The sequence below is a fragment of the Nannospalax galili genome, unplaced genomic scaffold (assembly GCF_000622305.1).
Source record: "Nannospalax galili isolate Female #2095 unplaced genomic scaffold, S.galili_v1.0 scaffold381, whole genome shotgun sequence".
NCBI classification, from domain to species: domain Eukaryota; kingdom Metazoa; phylum Chordata; class Mammalia; order Rodentia; family Spalacidae; genus Nannospalax; species Nannospalax galili.
The window spans coordinates 2,473,274-2,488,527 of record NW_008347312.1 but is presented as its reverse complement, the minus strand read 5'-3'; the positions used below and the strand labels follow the sequence as shown (position 1 = coordinate 2,488,527).

The 15,254-nt window shown below is 41.1% G+C and overlaps 2 protein-coding genes across 9 annotated transcripts in view; one reads left to right on the top strand and one right to left on the bottom strand.

Annotated features, from left to right (window-relative positions):
* Rexo5 (RNA exonuclease 5) overlaps nucleotides 1-6,707 on the top strand; it is a gene marked incomplete at its 5' end in the record, with an annotated part of 37,907 nt that extends 31,200 nt beyond the window's left edge. For both annotated transcript variants that reach the window (XM_008843848.3, XM_017800821.2), the window contains 2 exon segments: nucleotides 816-934; nucleotides 4,077-6,707. In XM_008843848.3, coding sequence (XP_008842070.1) covers nucleotides 816-934; nucleotides 4,077-4,158 — 201 coding nt within the window.
* A 5,928-nt stretch (nucleotides 6,708-12,635) lies between these two features.
* Dcun1d3 (defective in cullin neddylation 1 domain containing 3) overlaps nucleotides 12,636-15,254 on the bottom strand; it is a 42,641-nt gene continuing 40,022 nt past the window's right edge. For all 7 annotated transcript variants that reach the window (XM_017800817.2, XM_008843849.1, XM_029568639.1 and 4 more), the window contains one exon: nucleotides 12,636-14,882. In XM_017800817.2, coding sequence (XP_017656306.1) covers nucleotides 14,399-14,882 — 484 coding nt within the window. In that variant the 3' untranslated portion in view covers nucleotides 12,636-14,398. The remainder of the gene's footprint in view (nucleotides 14,883-15,254) is intronic.

Genomic DNA, 15,254 nt, shown 5'->3' with positions numbered 1-15,254 from the left:
TGCGGGGGAGCTGAGGGGAGGGGGCAGCTCTGATCTGACTCTAGGGAATAGTCAGGAGAGACTTGCTCAGGGATACTATACTAGAGCCTTCCATTTTTTTGGTTTTATTTATTTTTTTATTTTTCCCTGCCCTGGACCCAATCTTGTTACTCTAGCCTCCTCTAGCCCTGGCCATATCAGATCTTTCAGACTTTGTCCCTCAGATAACTGTTAAATCCTGTTTTTAGTCTTCAGGGTGGCTCTCTAAGGAACTTTGAGGGACTAAAGTAGGCAGCGGGAGAACTGGTCTTTAGTGATCTAGATCAAGTCTACCCAAAGTGGTATGTACAAGGTAAATTTTGGCTGTCATAGGTAGACTTTGATTGTTTCCACTTCTGAAGTTACAGACTCAGTTAAACTATATAAGCCTGAGATTCATGGATATTATTATTTAGGCAAGACTAAGGCAGAACCGGACTCATTTAAAGGAAATATATGTGTAAAGGAGGTATATGTGTAAGAATAGAGATAGAAGACTGAAGCTTGGGACTCTGTCCTAGTCTAGTCTCCCATACTTAGCAGATGAGAGGTAGAAGTTAAAGCTGGTCAGTGACTCATCCAAGGTCACAAAGACAATGGAAGAGATCAGGCAAGAAGTCTCATCAGTGATATGGCTCCCTTTATAAGACTCACTTGAACAAATGAACAGCAGCTGCCCTCCTCTGCGCAGATCCTAAGCCACCTGTGCCCTTAGAACCTGAGAAAGTAATATAGTTCCTCCAAAGGTGAGCAAGATGGTGTTCTGGATAAATGTTAATACCTGGCTTTGGTCCCAGACTCTGAAGGTGAACCACCCGAAGATGATAGCCTGGCGCTGGAGCCGGAGGATTGAGAAGCTCTACCACAGCCTGAACCCAGGCACCCTCTGCCTCATCCTGCTGCCAGGAACCAAGAAGTAAGGACTTTGATGGGTTGTCCTTGTGACTCTGGCCCTTGGATTTCAGCTGTTCTTGAGGAAAGATCTTTTGTTAATGTCTAGGCACATAATGAGGCTATAACATGAGTTAGTCTTATAGTCATAAGAGATTGAAATTACATTCCCATTTACTCTTACATATATTGGTCCTTCTATGATATAGTTCATCCAAGTTTAAAATCGGAAGTTTTAGGGCCTGTAACTTCTTTGGGGTAAGAAGTAACATGAGGAGAAAAGGTAAGATGTCCTAGCACAAGGCCTAGCAGCTGAATCAGGACCCCCTACCCCCTCCCCCAAAAAATGAGGAGTTCTAGACTTCCTTGCCCATCTCTGTTTACTTGTTTCTAGTTGTAAACCTCAGGAAGACTGGAGCAGGCTGGAGTCTAGTTCTAGCTCCTGTTACATATTTGTCACAAGTGGCCAAGCCACTTTCCCATTACAGATTGCAGTTTATCTTCTAAACAGGTCATGGTGGTGCATGCTTGTTATCCCAGCACTTAAGAACAGGGGCAAGATTATGAGTTCAAGACCAGCCTTGGGATACATTGTGAATATATGTTTCAAACGAAAATTCTCTTTTGAGGGATTTGGAATATGTCAGTGCTTTTCAAGCCTATAACACTTTTCAGTATAGACATTTTATTTAAAGGAGATCAATGTTAAATCCTAAAGCATAATGAATAATTAGTGTGTAGTGTGTGTAGAAAGGGGAAAGATGAGGTGTCTTTTTGGAACACTTAGAAAAACATTGAACTGTTACTTATTTTTAATAGTTCATATTTGTTCGTCTTTTGTGTGTGTATGGGTGCTTTCATGAACTCAGATTATCAGCCTTGTCAGTGAATATCTTTATCCACTGAGCCATCTTGCCAGTTGTGTTATTTCTTAAAACTGTCTTAAGAGCTGGGCTGGTGGCCTATGCCTGTAATCCCAGCATTTGGAAAGTAGAGATGGAAAAATCAGGAGTTCAGGGTCAACTTCAGCTACATAAGGAATTTAAAGCCAGCCTGGGTAGTATGCGATCTTATCAAAAAAGAAAAGTCTTAAGATTATGATATCCTAAGAAATGGTGTACTTCACATGGTACTTTGGAGTCCCATAAGCCCCAAAGCTGGGCAGCTTAAAAGAACAGATTTCTCAGAGAAGCAGAAGCAAGGATTAAGTGTTTATACTAGAGGAAAAAGAATACTCAATCAGTATAACTCAAACATTTTTGTGGGTATGCTAACAATAAAAGGTTATAAATTGACCAAAGTTGCTAATAATAGCTTTGTGTTAAAGAGCAGACTCGGGTGGGGGTGGGGGTGGGGGGCAGATGATAGATTTCCCTTAGGATCAGTAGACATGGAGGCAGGGGTTGTAAATTTTATGCTTTCAGTTAGGACACTTACATTGTGTCCCCATTTTGGGGAGTAAACTAAGAATTATCCAAAGCATTCTCTTTCCAGACAAACAGGAAAGAAACTCTTAACTTCTTCAAGTTTCATTCTGATTTCTTAGCCTTTAACAGCTATGCCATCTCTCCAGCCCATGCACTCTGATTTCTGTAAGCATACTGATCAGCATGTTTTCCCCAAGCTCTAAGCTTGCTGTGACTGGCTTCTCTAGACCTCCTCTGGGTAGCCGTCTCCACGATGCCACTCTGAGAAACCAAGTGCTCAAGAATAAAACAGAAAAGACAACGGAAAAGTTCCCCAGGCTGCGGCTTTGACTCAGCTCTTTTGTTGTTGTTTTGATTTTTGAGATGGTCTCACTATGTAGACCAGGCTGGCCTGGAACTCACTATGTAGACCAGGCTGGCCTGAAACTCACAGAGATCTGCCTGCTTGTCTCCCAAGTGCTGGGATTAAAGGTGTGCACCTCCATGTCTGGCTCTGATTCAACCTTTATTCTTACATTTCAAAGCTGTTAAAACTGAGAGGAATATTGAAGATACTAAAATCTGTCAAACCCTTAATAAGCAAGTAGTAGGCTATAGATTTTTGGCTAGGGCTATTAGAATTTCAGTTAACCATAAAAGTTGAAAAAGAGCCTCAGCTTAAAACAGTTTACCAAGGTCATACAACTAGTAAGTACATGAATTGTGTACTTCTGAACCAGAACTATCATGTACCTTCTGAATCCAGAACTACTCTCTTGCCCTCAGAGCTCGTCTCCTCTAGGAGCAAAAGGCAAGTACTTTACATGGAGAAACTGTCTTTCCTCATTTCTGCCTGCTTTGCATCAGAAATCTTAGCCATCTAACCCAGTTCATATTCATTACAGGGAACTAACGGGTATTGGATAACTCCTAAATTTTAAGCACTGTTCTAACAACATGAGTTGTTTTTAAACAAGTTAATATTATAAAGTTTTTCAAATGGTGCTTGGCACCTAGGAGGTACTAACAATTCTAGGTTAAATGAAAAGACTAACAGCAATTTCTAAGGACTGTAATTATTGAATCCTGGTTCTGTCACTTAACATCGTATGACTTATGTTTATGAGCCTGTTTGTTTGAAAAATGGAACTAATGATTGTACTTATATCACAGAGTTGCTTTTGAGGATTAAATTAAATGTGTTTAAAACTGCCCATATTTGTAGGTAAAAAGTACTCAATGAAGGCTGGTTCTTATTTGTAGCTCTCAAAAAGCCCTGTGAGATAGTAATTTAAACATTTTAGAATTTTATAGTTGAAAAAAAATGAAGCTTGGTTGAAATATGCCTTATATTTCTTAAACAACAAAGCTAGAATTTGGCTAGGCTTCTTTTTAAAAATATTTTTTATATGTATGAGTGTATTACCTGCATGTATGTAAGTGCACCATGTGCATGCAATGCCCAGAGGCCAGAAGAGGGTGTTGGATCCCCTGGAACTGGAGTTACAGATGATTGTTAGCTGCCATGTGGGTGTTGGCAATCAAACCCGGGTCCTCTAGAAGAACAGCAAGTGCTCTTAACCACTGAGCCACTGCTCCAGCCCCTTTATTAAACTACCTTCAGGCAGCTTTCCATGTACCTGCCTGCCTCTTGGCCTGTGGTACACACTAACTTGAAAACATGCTTCTTCTATTCCAGGAGTATATTACTACTTTGAACCCTACAGATAAAAACCTACCTTCATTCTTTATTTACTGCAGTGCTTTTGGATCACACCCTGGCCTAGGACTGATGAAAATAAAAGATGAAGAAGAAAGTAACACCCCAAGCATGGGAATGTGACTCTACCCACCGCTTTCAAAGTGCCCTTTGTGGAGAAGGTGCTTAGACTACAGCCTTGGAGAGGTCAGGCCTCCCCATCCAGCAGACAGCTTTGGTAGAAAGTTGGTATACTAGCTAAAGTGTATTTGACATGTGTAAATTTTCAATAAATTCTTAAAATTCAAGCAGTTTACTTACATAGGTGCTAATCCCTACAGCACTACCAGTAAGTGGCATAAACTGAGAAGACCAAGAGAAGGGACTTCAGCAGAGAAACCCATCCAGTTTGTTTGTCAAAGCTGTACTATCATCAGAAGCAAATTTCTGTAGGATAAACTGTTGTCTTAGTGACAGCTGTTATAGAACTAAAGGGGAAAAGGCTTTACTGAGAATCCGGCAAGTACAGGAAAGAGGAGAGTGGGAGACTTAGCTTTTAAATCAGCCCTCAAGACCCATTTGCTGCTGGATGTGTTGGCATACGACTTTAATACCGGCACTCAAGAGGCAGAGGCGGATGGATTTCTATGAGTTCGTGGCCAGCCTGGTACACATAGCAAGTTCCAGGCTGGCTGGGGCTACAGGAAAACCCTGTCTCAAAAATCAAACCAAGAAACAAAAAACCTACTTCCAGCTAACTCCATGTTTGGGAATCCCTTGTTCCTTAAGATGCAGCTGCAGCACCACTCTTTACCAGAAGGTGTCTCCACCACACCAGCTCACCGCTTGAGAAGTGGAAACCGCAAACTAAGAAAAAAACAGTGCTTAGCTTTTTTAAGTGACTCTCACACTGTTAACAGTACTTAAGGGAGATGGAGGAACAGGCACACAATTCCAAATCTGATAGATACACATTAGTCCAGGCATAGAGATGCTGAGTATCTTATAGAACTATATTTCAAATAAAACATATTTATGTCTAGAGGGCTATAGAGTAGTATAGTTTTGAGTCCAGTTTTGATTTGGAACCGACCTGGAAGGCTATGTGCAAAAATGTTAACAGCATTTCTCTCTAGTTAGTACAACTGGCAAATCAGAGTTTTACAAGATGCTTTGTTGTTTGAAGCAGGATTGAAGGGGAGAAAAAGTCAGGTGTGGTGTTGTACACCTTTAATTCCAGAATTCAAGGCAGAGAAAGGCAGATTTCTGTGAGTTCAAGGCCACTTTGGTCTACAAGGTCTACATAGCAAGTTCCAGGCCAGCCAGGGCTACATGGTGAGACCCTGTCTCAAAACAAAAAACAAAAACAGCTCAGCATACATTGCTTTTACCACCATAAAAAAAAAAATTTGAAATTTAGAGTAATGTTTTAATCCATTAAATGTAGCTTTTTTTAAAGATCTGGCCCTAAGTGGAACCAAGCACCAAAGACACTGCTACCTGGACTCCCTCTGTCAGGAAGGAACTTCTGTACTGCCAGGGTGAGCTGTAAGGCCTTGAGATAGCATGCTTCCCTGCCAGCTGAGCTCTTAAAGCAGTGGAGGCCCAACTGATATTTACCTCTTGAGGTTCCTTGGTAATGGACAGGCCTGTTCCATTCAGCTCTGTTCCTGGGCATTTGGGGGCATTTTGAATGCATTTTCGCAGCTCCAAAAACTGAGGAAACACATACTTTTATGGATTGCTCTGAGAATTCAAAGATCTAGTTTGTAGAGAATGACAACAGTAGTAGATTGTGACCAGTTTTCCTTGTTAAGACTGTTTAAAATGGGGAAATTGGTACCTACTTCATAAGTTATGAAGATTCCATTAGGAAAAGTTCAGAGTAAGTGCTCAACTAGTCAACGCCATTTCCTTCTGGATAGATGAGAGTTTCTCCCTGGGCCCCATCTCCAGAACACTGTAGAAACGGACCTGACCCACAAAGCCTCTGAGACCTCAGTCTGTACATGCTGTTCTTCCAGCCGATGCTCCCACCTTTTGGAAACCAAAACTGCCAACTTGGCCTGTTGCAAAACACACATTCCATTCCTAAGTGCGTTTGTGCATTTTTCCTCCCACACCCTTCTAGGCAGCCAGTGCGGAGCTGCCAAGGCAGCTGCCAGAGAAGCAGTGTCTTTTAGGGGAAAACGGCAACTCCACAGGTTTTTTATAGGATTCTTGATTTAGGTTTTGAACATAATCCATTTTGGGCCCTCTGACCATATTGGGGGGTTATTCAGAATACTCAACCACATCTGCTATTTCCTTATCCCCTTTGAAAATAAACTATAAAATAGGAAAGCCATTAGAAGTTTGAAAAATTCAAGTCACAGCTAACCACCCAAAATTGATGACTGCCAATATTTTGTAAGCTTTTATCAGATTTTTCTGGCATTATTCAGTTGTTAAATAGCTACCTAATATGGTAATATTATTGATACTTCTCATAATTTCTAAAACACTATTTTGTTGACACAAGTTGCTCTCAGATGATACTGCTAATTATGTTTCTGTAAATACTTGGTATTTCTGTGAGGAAAAAATTACTGAAATTAGGGCTGCAGAGATGGCTCGGCGGTTAAGAACACTGACTGGCTCTTGCAGAAGATCCAGGTTTGAATCCCAGCACCCACATGGCAGCAAACAACTGTCCATAAATCCAGTTCCAGGGGATCCGATAGCCTCTTCTGTCCTCTGCAGGCATTGCACGACACCTATGGTACACTTACCTACATGCAGGCAATACATGCATACACATAAAATAAAAAATGATTTAAAAAGTTACTGAAATTATTGGATTAAGGCATATTAACAGTTGTTCTTTTAACCACAGAAGGATTTTACTCTTTGCCAGCACGGATTTATCTCAAATCTTTGTCAGTATGATAGGTTAAAAAAGTTTTTATATTTAGTTTACTTGAGAACCATTTAGATTGACACTCCAACTTTTTCAGTTTCTTTTTTGCCAGTAATTTGAGTTGGATGTATCCTTTGCCTATTTTTCTGTTGGGAAATCAACTACTTTTCCATATTAAAAAAAATTTTTACATTGATTTTGCCTGCGTCTGTGTGCGCTTGTGTCACAAAACTGGGTGGAGGTCTCCTTTACTGTGTGGATCGAGTGATTGAATTCAGGTCATCATCATCATCATACTTGGCAACACGTGCTTTTACCCACTGAGCCACCACACAGACCCTCCATAATGAATTGAGTTTTTGTTTGAGACAGGGCCTCACCATATAAGCCCTGTCTGGCCTGGAACTCACTGTCCATATCGATTTTAAGGGCTTATAAACAGTGCCCCTTTGTCAGTTGCAAAAATGCTTCTACTTGGCTCTTTAAAGTATGTAAATTTTGTAGTTTAGTCATTTCTGCTGTGATTTCTATTTGCCTTTATGTCTATAAAGTCCTGATTGATCTAGAGATCAATTTAAATATCCACTGCCAAGTTTTTATTTCTTATGATTTAATCTTTACTCTTCCTGGCACATACTTACTTTCCCCATGTATGTAGATAAATTTATCCAATTATCTACCTTTGCTTTTATAATTTGTAAGGCCATCCATGTACTAGAGCTGGTACCCATATTTTCTTCTGTGTTGCAATAGTACTCTGTTTTAACATGCTAGCAATTTTAGCAGCAGCATCCAAAAGACCACAGTGACCATGGATACCCCAATAACCATTATGGAGCTTTGCTGCTGGCTGTATTACTGATGCTGTGTTCTACTAGGACTTCTCAGTCCTGAGAAGACACTGGCTCAAGGCCAGAACATTACAAAGAATGATTCCACATAGGTGTTTTGTAGGTTTTTTAAGACAGGGCATCTTCAGTAGCCCATGTAGAAAGGAAATAAAGGTTAGGCGGGCTCCTGTCATCTTCACAATCGTAGCCTTTCAGTAGGAGTCAAACCCTAGAGCTACAGGGATGACTTTCAGTGCCAATTCGGCCATCTGCTTTGAAGATTTGATGGGAGAGGCTAGGAGAGATAGTGACTCCTCGATCCTTCTGGGCCACTGTTGGCACTTGCTTGGTAGAAGTGAGTTTATTCCACATGCAGATAAGCTCATTTGGTAATTCTATGAAAATTACTTGCCAATCATTTCATTAAAAATAGTACTTTTATCTGCTTATAATCCATACAGCAGTGTGTAATCATTCTGAATAACTCCAGGCCCTGTACACACATCCAAGTCTGTTACTTTCTATTTTGTTATTACCAAATCTGTTAAGTCCCTGGATGTACTTGGTCTGAGGACAAAACACGAAAAGAGAAACAAGACAGTGAGTGGGAGGGGTGTAGAGGTGGGGTATTAGCTACATGTTTTCTGAAGGTATGCTCTAAGAGAAAACACACAAACCTTGTACCATTTCCTTAAACTCTTCTCCAGGTGTTGACCTTGACCTTAAAAGAAAAAATTCCAGTTCACAGGAAACTGTAGAAACCTCTCCCTAATTAGGGAGTGTAGCCAAGGTTACTAAACCCTTTGCAACTGAAAAGAAAAAGCCTATCTAACCACCACAATTGCATTTACTGGTCTTTAAGAGATACCTAGAGGCTGGGGATCTCTGGGGAACCACTAGTAGTACTTCCATCTGAGAAAGGAGCAAGATGGCTCAGTCAGTACCATTCCTGAACACAGACAATAAACAGAAGATACCAGGAAGGAAGCTAAGGTTCTTAACTGGTCTCCAATACCAAGACTTCTAAAGCAAAGGGAGGCCTCAAGGTTCATGTCCGTTTACCACCCCCCCTTCGGCAGAATGGAAGTTGAACACCTTATAGTGGACAAGGAGCAGTGAAAGATCAAATGTAGCCATGACATACATGCAGGCAAAACACTCATACACATAAAATAAAAATAATAATAAATTTTTTTTGGTCTTTTTTGAGACAGGGTCTCCCTGTAGCCCAGGTGTCCTGGAACTCACTATGTAGACCAGGCTGGCCTTGAACTCACAGAGATCTGCCTGCCTCTGCCTCCCCAGTGCTGGGATTAAAGGCGTGCGCCACCACGCCTGGCCTCCTAATATTTTTTTTGGAGAAACTTGAGAGCATCTGGTTGAGCACTTTGAGGTATCATGGGTGTTTCAAATACTTTTTCTTAATCTTCATTTTACAAATGAAAAGGAAAACTTATAAGTTCACTAACTTGCCAAAGGCCACAGAGCAATGACACTTGACAGTTAAAGCCAGATCAGTTTGTCACCTGTCTTAATCACTACAAAATGGATAGACCTGTTAGGGCCGTGCATTCAACACAAGGCTCAAATTTACTTTTAATTTCTCATGGGAATTCAGTTATTTAAGGTAAAAAAGACTTTTCCAGTAGAGGACCTATATGCATTCATTCGATGTTTCCTGCAAGTACTGGAACCACAAAGAGCCCATCAAGGTTGCTTGCATGGGAGGGAGGCCAACAAGCAGTGTTTAGAGCAGGGATTGTCCTACATTGATTATTTTCCCAAGCTATTACCCAATTTCATGTTGGAAGAGGTTCCCAGTGGATAAAATTTGTCTAAGAATAAATAAAGGGGTTTTTTGGTTTTGTTTTCTGCAGAAATACCAAGTCAGGTAAACAAATTTATTGAATCCAACAGCAGATAACCTTCAAATTAAGAACAAAAAACAAACTGTAGACATCAAAGACAAAAATGTGTAACACGTTAATCAAGGGGCTATTTGGAGAGTGCAACAGTGCAGAGAATACAAAAGTATTGACTTTCGTCATGTTTGTACAACCTCAAGAAACATAAGCTAGTCACCAACCAAGAAGGATCCACAAAGGTGGAGCGTCACATGACCAATGGACTAATCACCTCAGCAGCTTAAGACAGGATGTATGTTGAACCAATTAATCCAAGCCCCGTTTGCCTGTTGCTTCACATTCCCTCTTTGAAACCTAAAACCTTACTTATTCATTAGTGCAGCAGGGAAGATCATAGATTCTGAGGATTGGGGACAAGGATTAGAGGAAGGATACTTCTTCCACAACAAAAACATGTGTGCTGGGGAAAAACAGCAGCTGCTTCATGACTTCTTTTGGTGATGCTTAAGATGTATGGTTGAAGTAGCTGTCTATGAGAGCAGACTGGGTTTCCAAGAAGTAACATGATGCTCCAATACCTGAATCAGAGCTTGGTCACTTCAGAGCTAATCAAATCACCTGAGCTTCTGCAACTAGCGCCTAAGCATCATCTTTCAAAAAGGTGGGTGAGGGGCTGGAGAGATTGCTCAGTGGTTAAGAGCACTGGCTGCTCTTGCAGAGGACACACCTGGTGGCTAACTACCAGCCATAACTCTAGTTCCAAGGGGATATGATGCTCTCTTTTGGCCTCTGTTGGCATTGCATGACACAGGTACATGTACATACATAGAGGCAAAACATAACTTTTTAAAACTATTTTTAAAAGAAGGGGGAAAGATGGGTGTGGTGGCACACACCTTTAATCCCACGCTCAGGAGGCAGCAGAATCAGGTGGTCTTTATGAAACTGAGGCCAGCCTGGTCTACACAGCAAGTTCTAGGCCAGCTGTCTCAAAAAATAAAAAGGGGGGGGGTACTTTGTGTCCCTCACTAGCATGTAGTTCTGGACCAGGTCAAAGTGGGTATGGGCTGCAATTACGGCTTACCATAGGAATGAACTTTGAAGGAGAGTAGTAAGAACCCTCTATGAAATTCAGGAACGAGATTGTGAGGATGAGGATTGATGTCACATGTCTTCAAATAAATCCTAATCAACACATTTTGGTAACTTTGTCCTTTCAACCATTTAAACAAAATACTGCTTGGGTCCTCCAAGGAAGACCTTTGTCAGTTACCAAGATGTTCAAGTCATCACTAGCTATACATAACATACACAACAAAAAAATAAAAATTAAAAAAATACCAAAAAAAAGAAGGCCACCAAACCTTAGCAGTAGCTTTCTTCCAGCCCTGATGTAACTAGGCCTACCTGCTGCACTTGAAAAAAAAAGAACCATACAGTCCAAAATATACATCTTCTGCTTTGTAAATTTGGACAAGTCTGTATCTCAGCAACTTCCTACCCATGTTTAGTGCAAGTACACTGTCCCACATCCTGTAGCCCTGTTGAGGCCCAGAGACCACGTCCCTGGGAGATGGTCCTATTTCAAACTAATACTGTGTGCACCTTCATCCTTTGTTAGGAGGTCCCTTTGGGACCATCCAATAGTATGGAAAATACTGCCGTGTACATTTTCTATTGTATTTCACTTGGCCAGGGAAAATTTAGATTTTTCAGCCAGCTTTGGAAAATTTTCTTCCTTCCCTCATCACATGGATACAGACAGACATCTGGACCAACACACATTGGCACAAATGCCATGATCAGAAGAGAGCTGCTGAGGCAATACTAGAAGGTACAGCGAAGTGTCATTAAGAATGATACATTCAAATTTGGCAAGGCTGGGGGAAAGAATGCAATAAACCTTCCATACCAGCCTGCTAATAAATTACTAAAGAAATACCACCAAGATTCACAAAGTCGTTTCACAAAACCAACAGTTTTCCAACAAATTGTTTCTGTAGTCAGCCTTAGATGTTGTAAAACTTCCAAATGGCACCCACACACCTGCATCTCCCTGTATCACCTAGTGTCCCAAAGCTGGCTTACCTGAGTGGCAAACATTTGGCCTCCAGTCACTGCTCATCCACCCAACAAGCAGCAAGCCTGCTTCTAGGTTTAGTGAAACAGAGGCTTTTTGTTTCCCAGAAGTGTTAACTACAAACTTTACACACATCTCCCTGGGAATCTCTTTGCAAAAAAAAAAGCAAAAAGCAAGAAACAAGAATAAAGCACTGGCCCAGAGATACACAGAAGAGGTCCTAAATTCTTTGCTGGGCTTCTCAACAATGTATTAAAAAATAAAACCACAAATAATTTCTAAATGGCTCTTGCGGGGATGTGGGTGTGGGTGGAGCTCAGTAATAATTCAAATCTACCCACTACAGTGAACCTAAAAGTAGAATGTGGCAGCTTCTGCCTCTTGGCACCTCTCTGCCATAATACCCTTCTGATGTGGGGCAGAAGCCCTTACCTGGCTGGGAACATGCTGCCTTTTCTCTCACTCAGCCTCTACCTAATCCAGATTGAGGAACAAGTGGGAGTTACAAGCTGTCTGAAGCAAAGGCAGGGCATCTGGATGTCCCAACGACAGCTGCTGGGGCCACTGGATACTCATGAAAGGACTGTCTTACTCAAGCTAGAAGAAAGTGAGACATCTGGCCTGACAGCCTCTTCGGTGTCCCGGCACTACTGTTAGCCTGTGGCCAATTTTCAGCTTTCTCATCTGTTCTACAAGGGGTAACTGCCAGGTTTAAAAATCGAAATGTTCCCTATGTCAATACCAATTTTAGGAAATATGACTGCTCCTTAAATAACCATCTTTGTAAAGATGGAAGCCTAGAGCTTTAAGGCTATGAATAAGGAACTCAAAACATGCAATTTTTACCCAGGCTGAGAAACATGTACCTGGGGTTGGGGTAGAGGTTAATTAAGGGAGAAAATTCCAAATATTTAACAGACAAATTTTCATTAGCTCAAGAATATAAATATTTTTATAAGTTTTTATTAAAAGATTCCCTTTTTTTTTTTTTTTCTGTTCCAAAGTGTTGGAAGCTGAACTGTACAAGCTCCTGCCACCCACCTTTCCAGTACAGGTTTTTTGAGGATATTTTTTAAATGGAAAAATATCAAGAGGATCCTCTACTGAAACCAAGTAGGACAGAGTCAGCTTCTCAGGCCCCAGTGGCAGTCTGGCCAAAGCTGGCCTTGTGGAGTGAGTGCGTAGAGTCTAGAGAACTGGGTCCTCGCAAGTTCATGTTCTCTTTAGTGAAAACGGCCCAAATTCAAATACAACAACCTCCCTTGTGATGCTCTCTGGCACTCTTCTGCAACTACAGGTTGAAGGCAACTCCCTCTTACGGCCAGTTTTAGCAGGCAAAGAAACAAAGGAATATAGATACATATATGTGTATATATATATATTTTATATAGGTAAAATATATACATATCTTATATATGTATATATACACATTTGGGGGCAAGGGAAGGAGAAGAGGGTCATGTAAACCTAAACAGTCATCACATTACCCCAAATGAGCTTGACATTAACAAAAAGATAATAAATAACTCCTGGGGGTTAAGTGACAACATGGGTGCAGCAAAAAGGGAAAGGGCACACATTTAATGATTTAAATACACTTTGATAATTTGTTCGGCAGAGTTCAGGCCAGCCTCAGGCTTCTGCACTTGCCAGACAAGTAAGCTGATGATATTTAAACAACAACAAAAAAAAAAAATTAAAAAAAAAAAATTTCAAGCAGAGCTCCATACCACAGTTTTCTTTTTAAGTCAGTCGGCCAGTAGGCACACTTTTCTGACCTCCCAGAACGGAAACTTTGGCTCCAAGGCAAACAATGAAAAGAAAAAAAAGTACTTCCATTTACAACATGAAAATACAGAAACTTCATGAAAGAAAACTATCAACGAAGTCTACTTCCAGCACAACTGAGGTAGCACTGCTTTCTCTGCATTCAATGCTTAAGTGGTTTTCAGTATAATGTGTTCTAACAAAACAAACTGCTCACTTGACTGACAGGTACAGCATGTTGATGGATAAATTAAACATGAAATGCAATAGTCAAAGAAGGAATGAGCAAGAAGTGAGGGAAATCAGGGTTTTGGATAACTTAGCTTAAATGGGGGTTATCACCAGACTGCAAATGCTCTTGACTGGCCTTGGCTCTCCAAGAGCTCTAAATTGTCTGGAAATTAATGCAATGTGGTTAACAGTTAACATTGCTATTCAGATCTGTGTAAATCTTTAAAAATAATTATTACAACCTAAATTCAACCATGTAAACAGCACTACACACAGTACAGACCTGCCCTGAAAAACAATATGCAAAACTGAGATCTGGCACTGTATCATTTTGTAATGTTAATTCAACCTAACAGTCCCACTCCCCCCACCCAGGCCTACACCCTCCCCCACAAAAACAAAACAAATCTAATTTGTGCAAGAAATGGCAGGCTTATTCTATCTGAATGCTTCAAAAACAGATACACAACATGTAGCCAGGTTCAAATATTTTGGGGGATGCACCCCCCCCAAAAGAAATAACCAAAAATAACCAAAAAATGAAGAAAGTGCCTAAAACATGATACAGCATTTTAGAGCCCTTTCAAATACAAGGCAGAGAAAGGTGTAAAGTAGAAAATATCCGGATCTTCAATAATTTCCAGAAAGGTTCAATTCCTAGCTAGGCTGCAGGGCAGCAGGAGATCTTGCTGCTGCTCCTGGAACAGAGCCACTAAGTCTGCTCCTCGGGACACAAGCCCTCGGGCCCTGAGCTGAGTGCACCTCTCCTTTCTGCTTCTCTTTTCCTTCGCTCCATTTCCCACTCCACAAAGGTGTCAAAGAGACTCGGCCAGGCCTCATCTTCACTGTAGTTGCTGAGGTCGGGGCCAATCACCTGAGTGAAGTTAAGGAACATGTTCCAAGTGTCCCGGGAGATACCCTTGACCCCCGAGGGGTTCTCTGTTAAGAAATTTAGCCATTGGTCCAATACAGGAGGATTGTTTTGGGTAAAGACAAGTTTCCACAGGGCAATGGCTATTTCCCGATGCAGTGACCGCTGCCCTTCTTCAGAGTCCAGGCCAAACTGAAATGTAAACCGGTAGAGATCCTTGAATTTATCCTCTTGTTTGGCTTCTGTTAAGAGGCTAGGGAACCGTGCACAGATCCCATCAATGCTGTCTGCACTGATTGCTTTACAGCCATCAAAAAACTCCTTCCTGCAACAGGAAGAAAAGGGCACAATCATTGTAAATGACATCACATGTTATGAAACGATATACCAGAATGATTAAGAATGTGGCTTTGAGGGCTGGAATATAGCTCAGTGGTACAAGCACTTGCCTTGCTTTAGTGAGGCTATATATTCAATTAACTGAAAAGACTATGGTTTCTAACTATACCCAACATATGGTAGGTGGTTCATAACGGTTCATTCGTGCATTTACGCATCTTCCCAAATCAAGTTGCCTACTCCCTGGCCTGCTGTTCCTCACTCTGCAAAAGTGACTAGTCTACAAGCTTTTCTACCTCCAGCACAGAAGGCTTCCTGCTTCCCTTTTGATTTTCTATAGGATGTTTGGAAGCTTGTG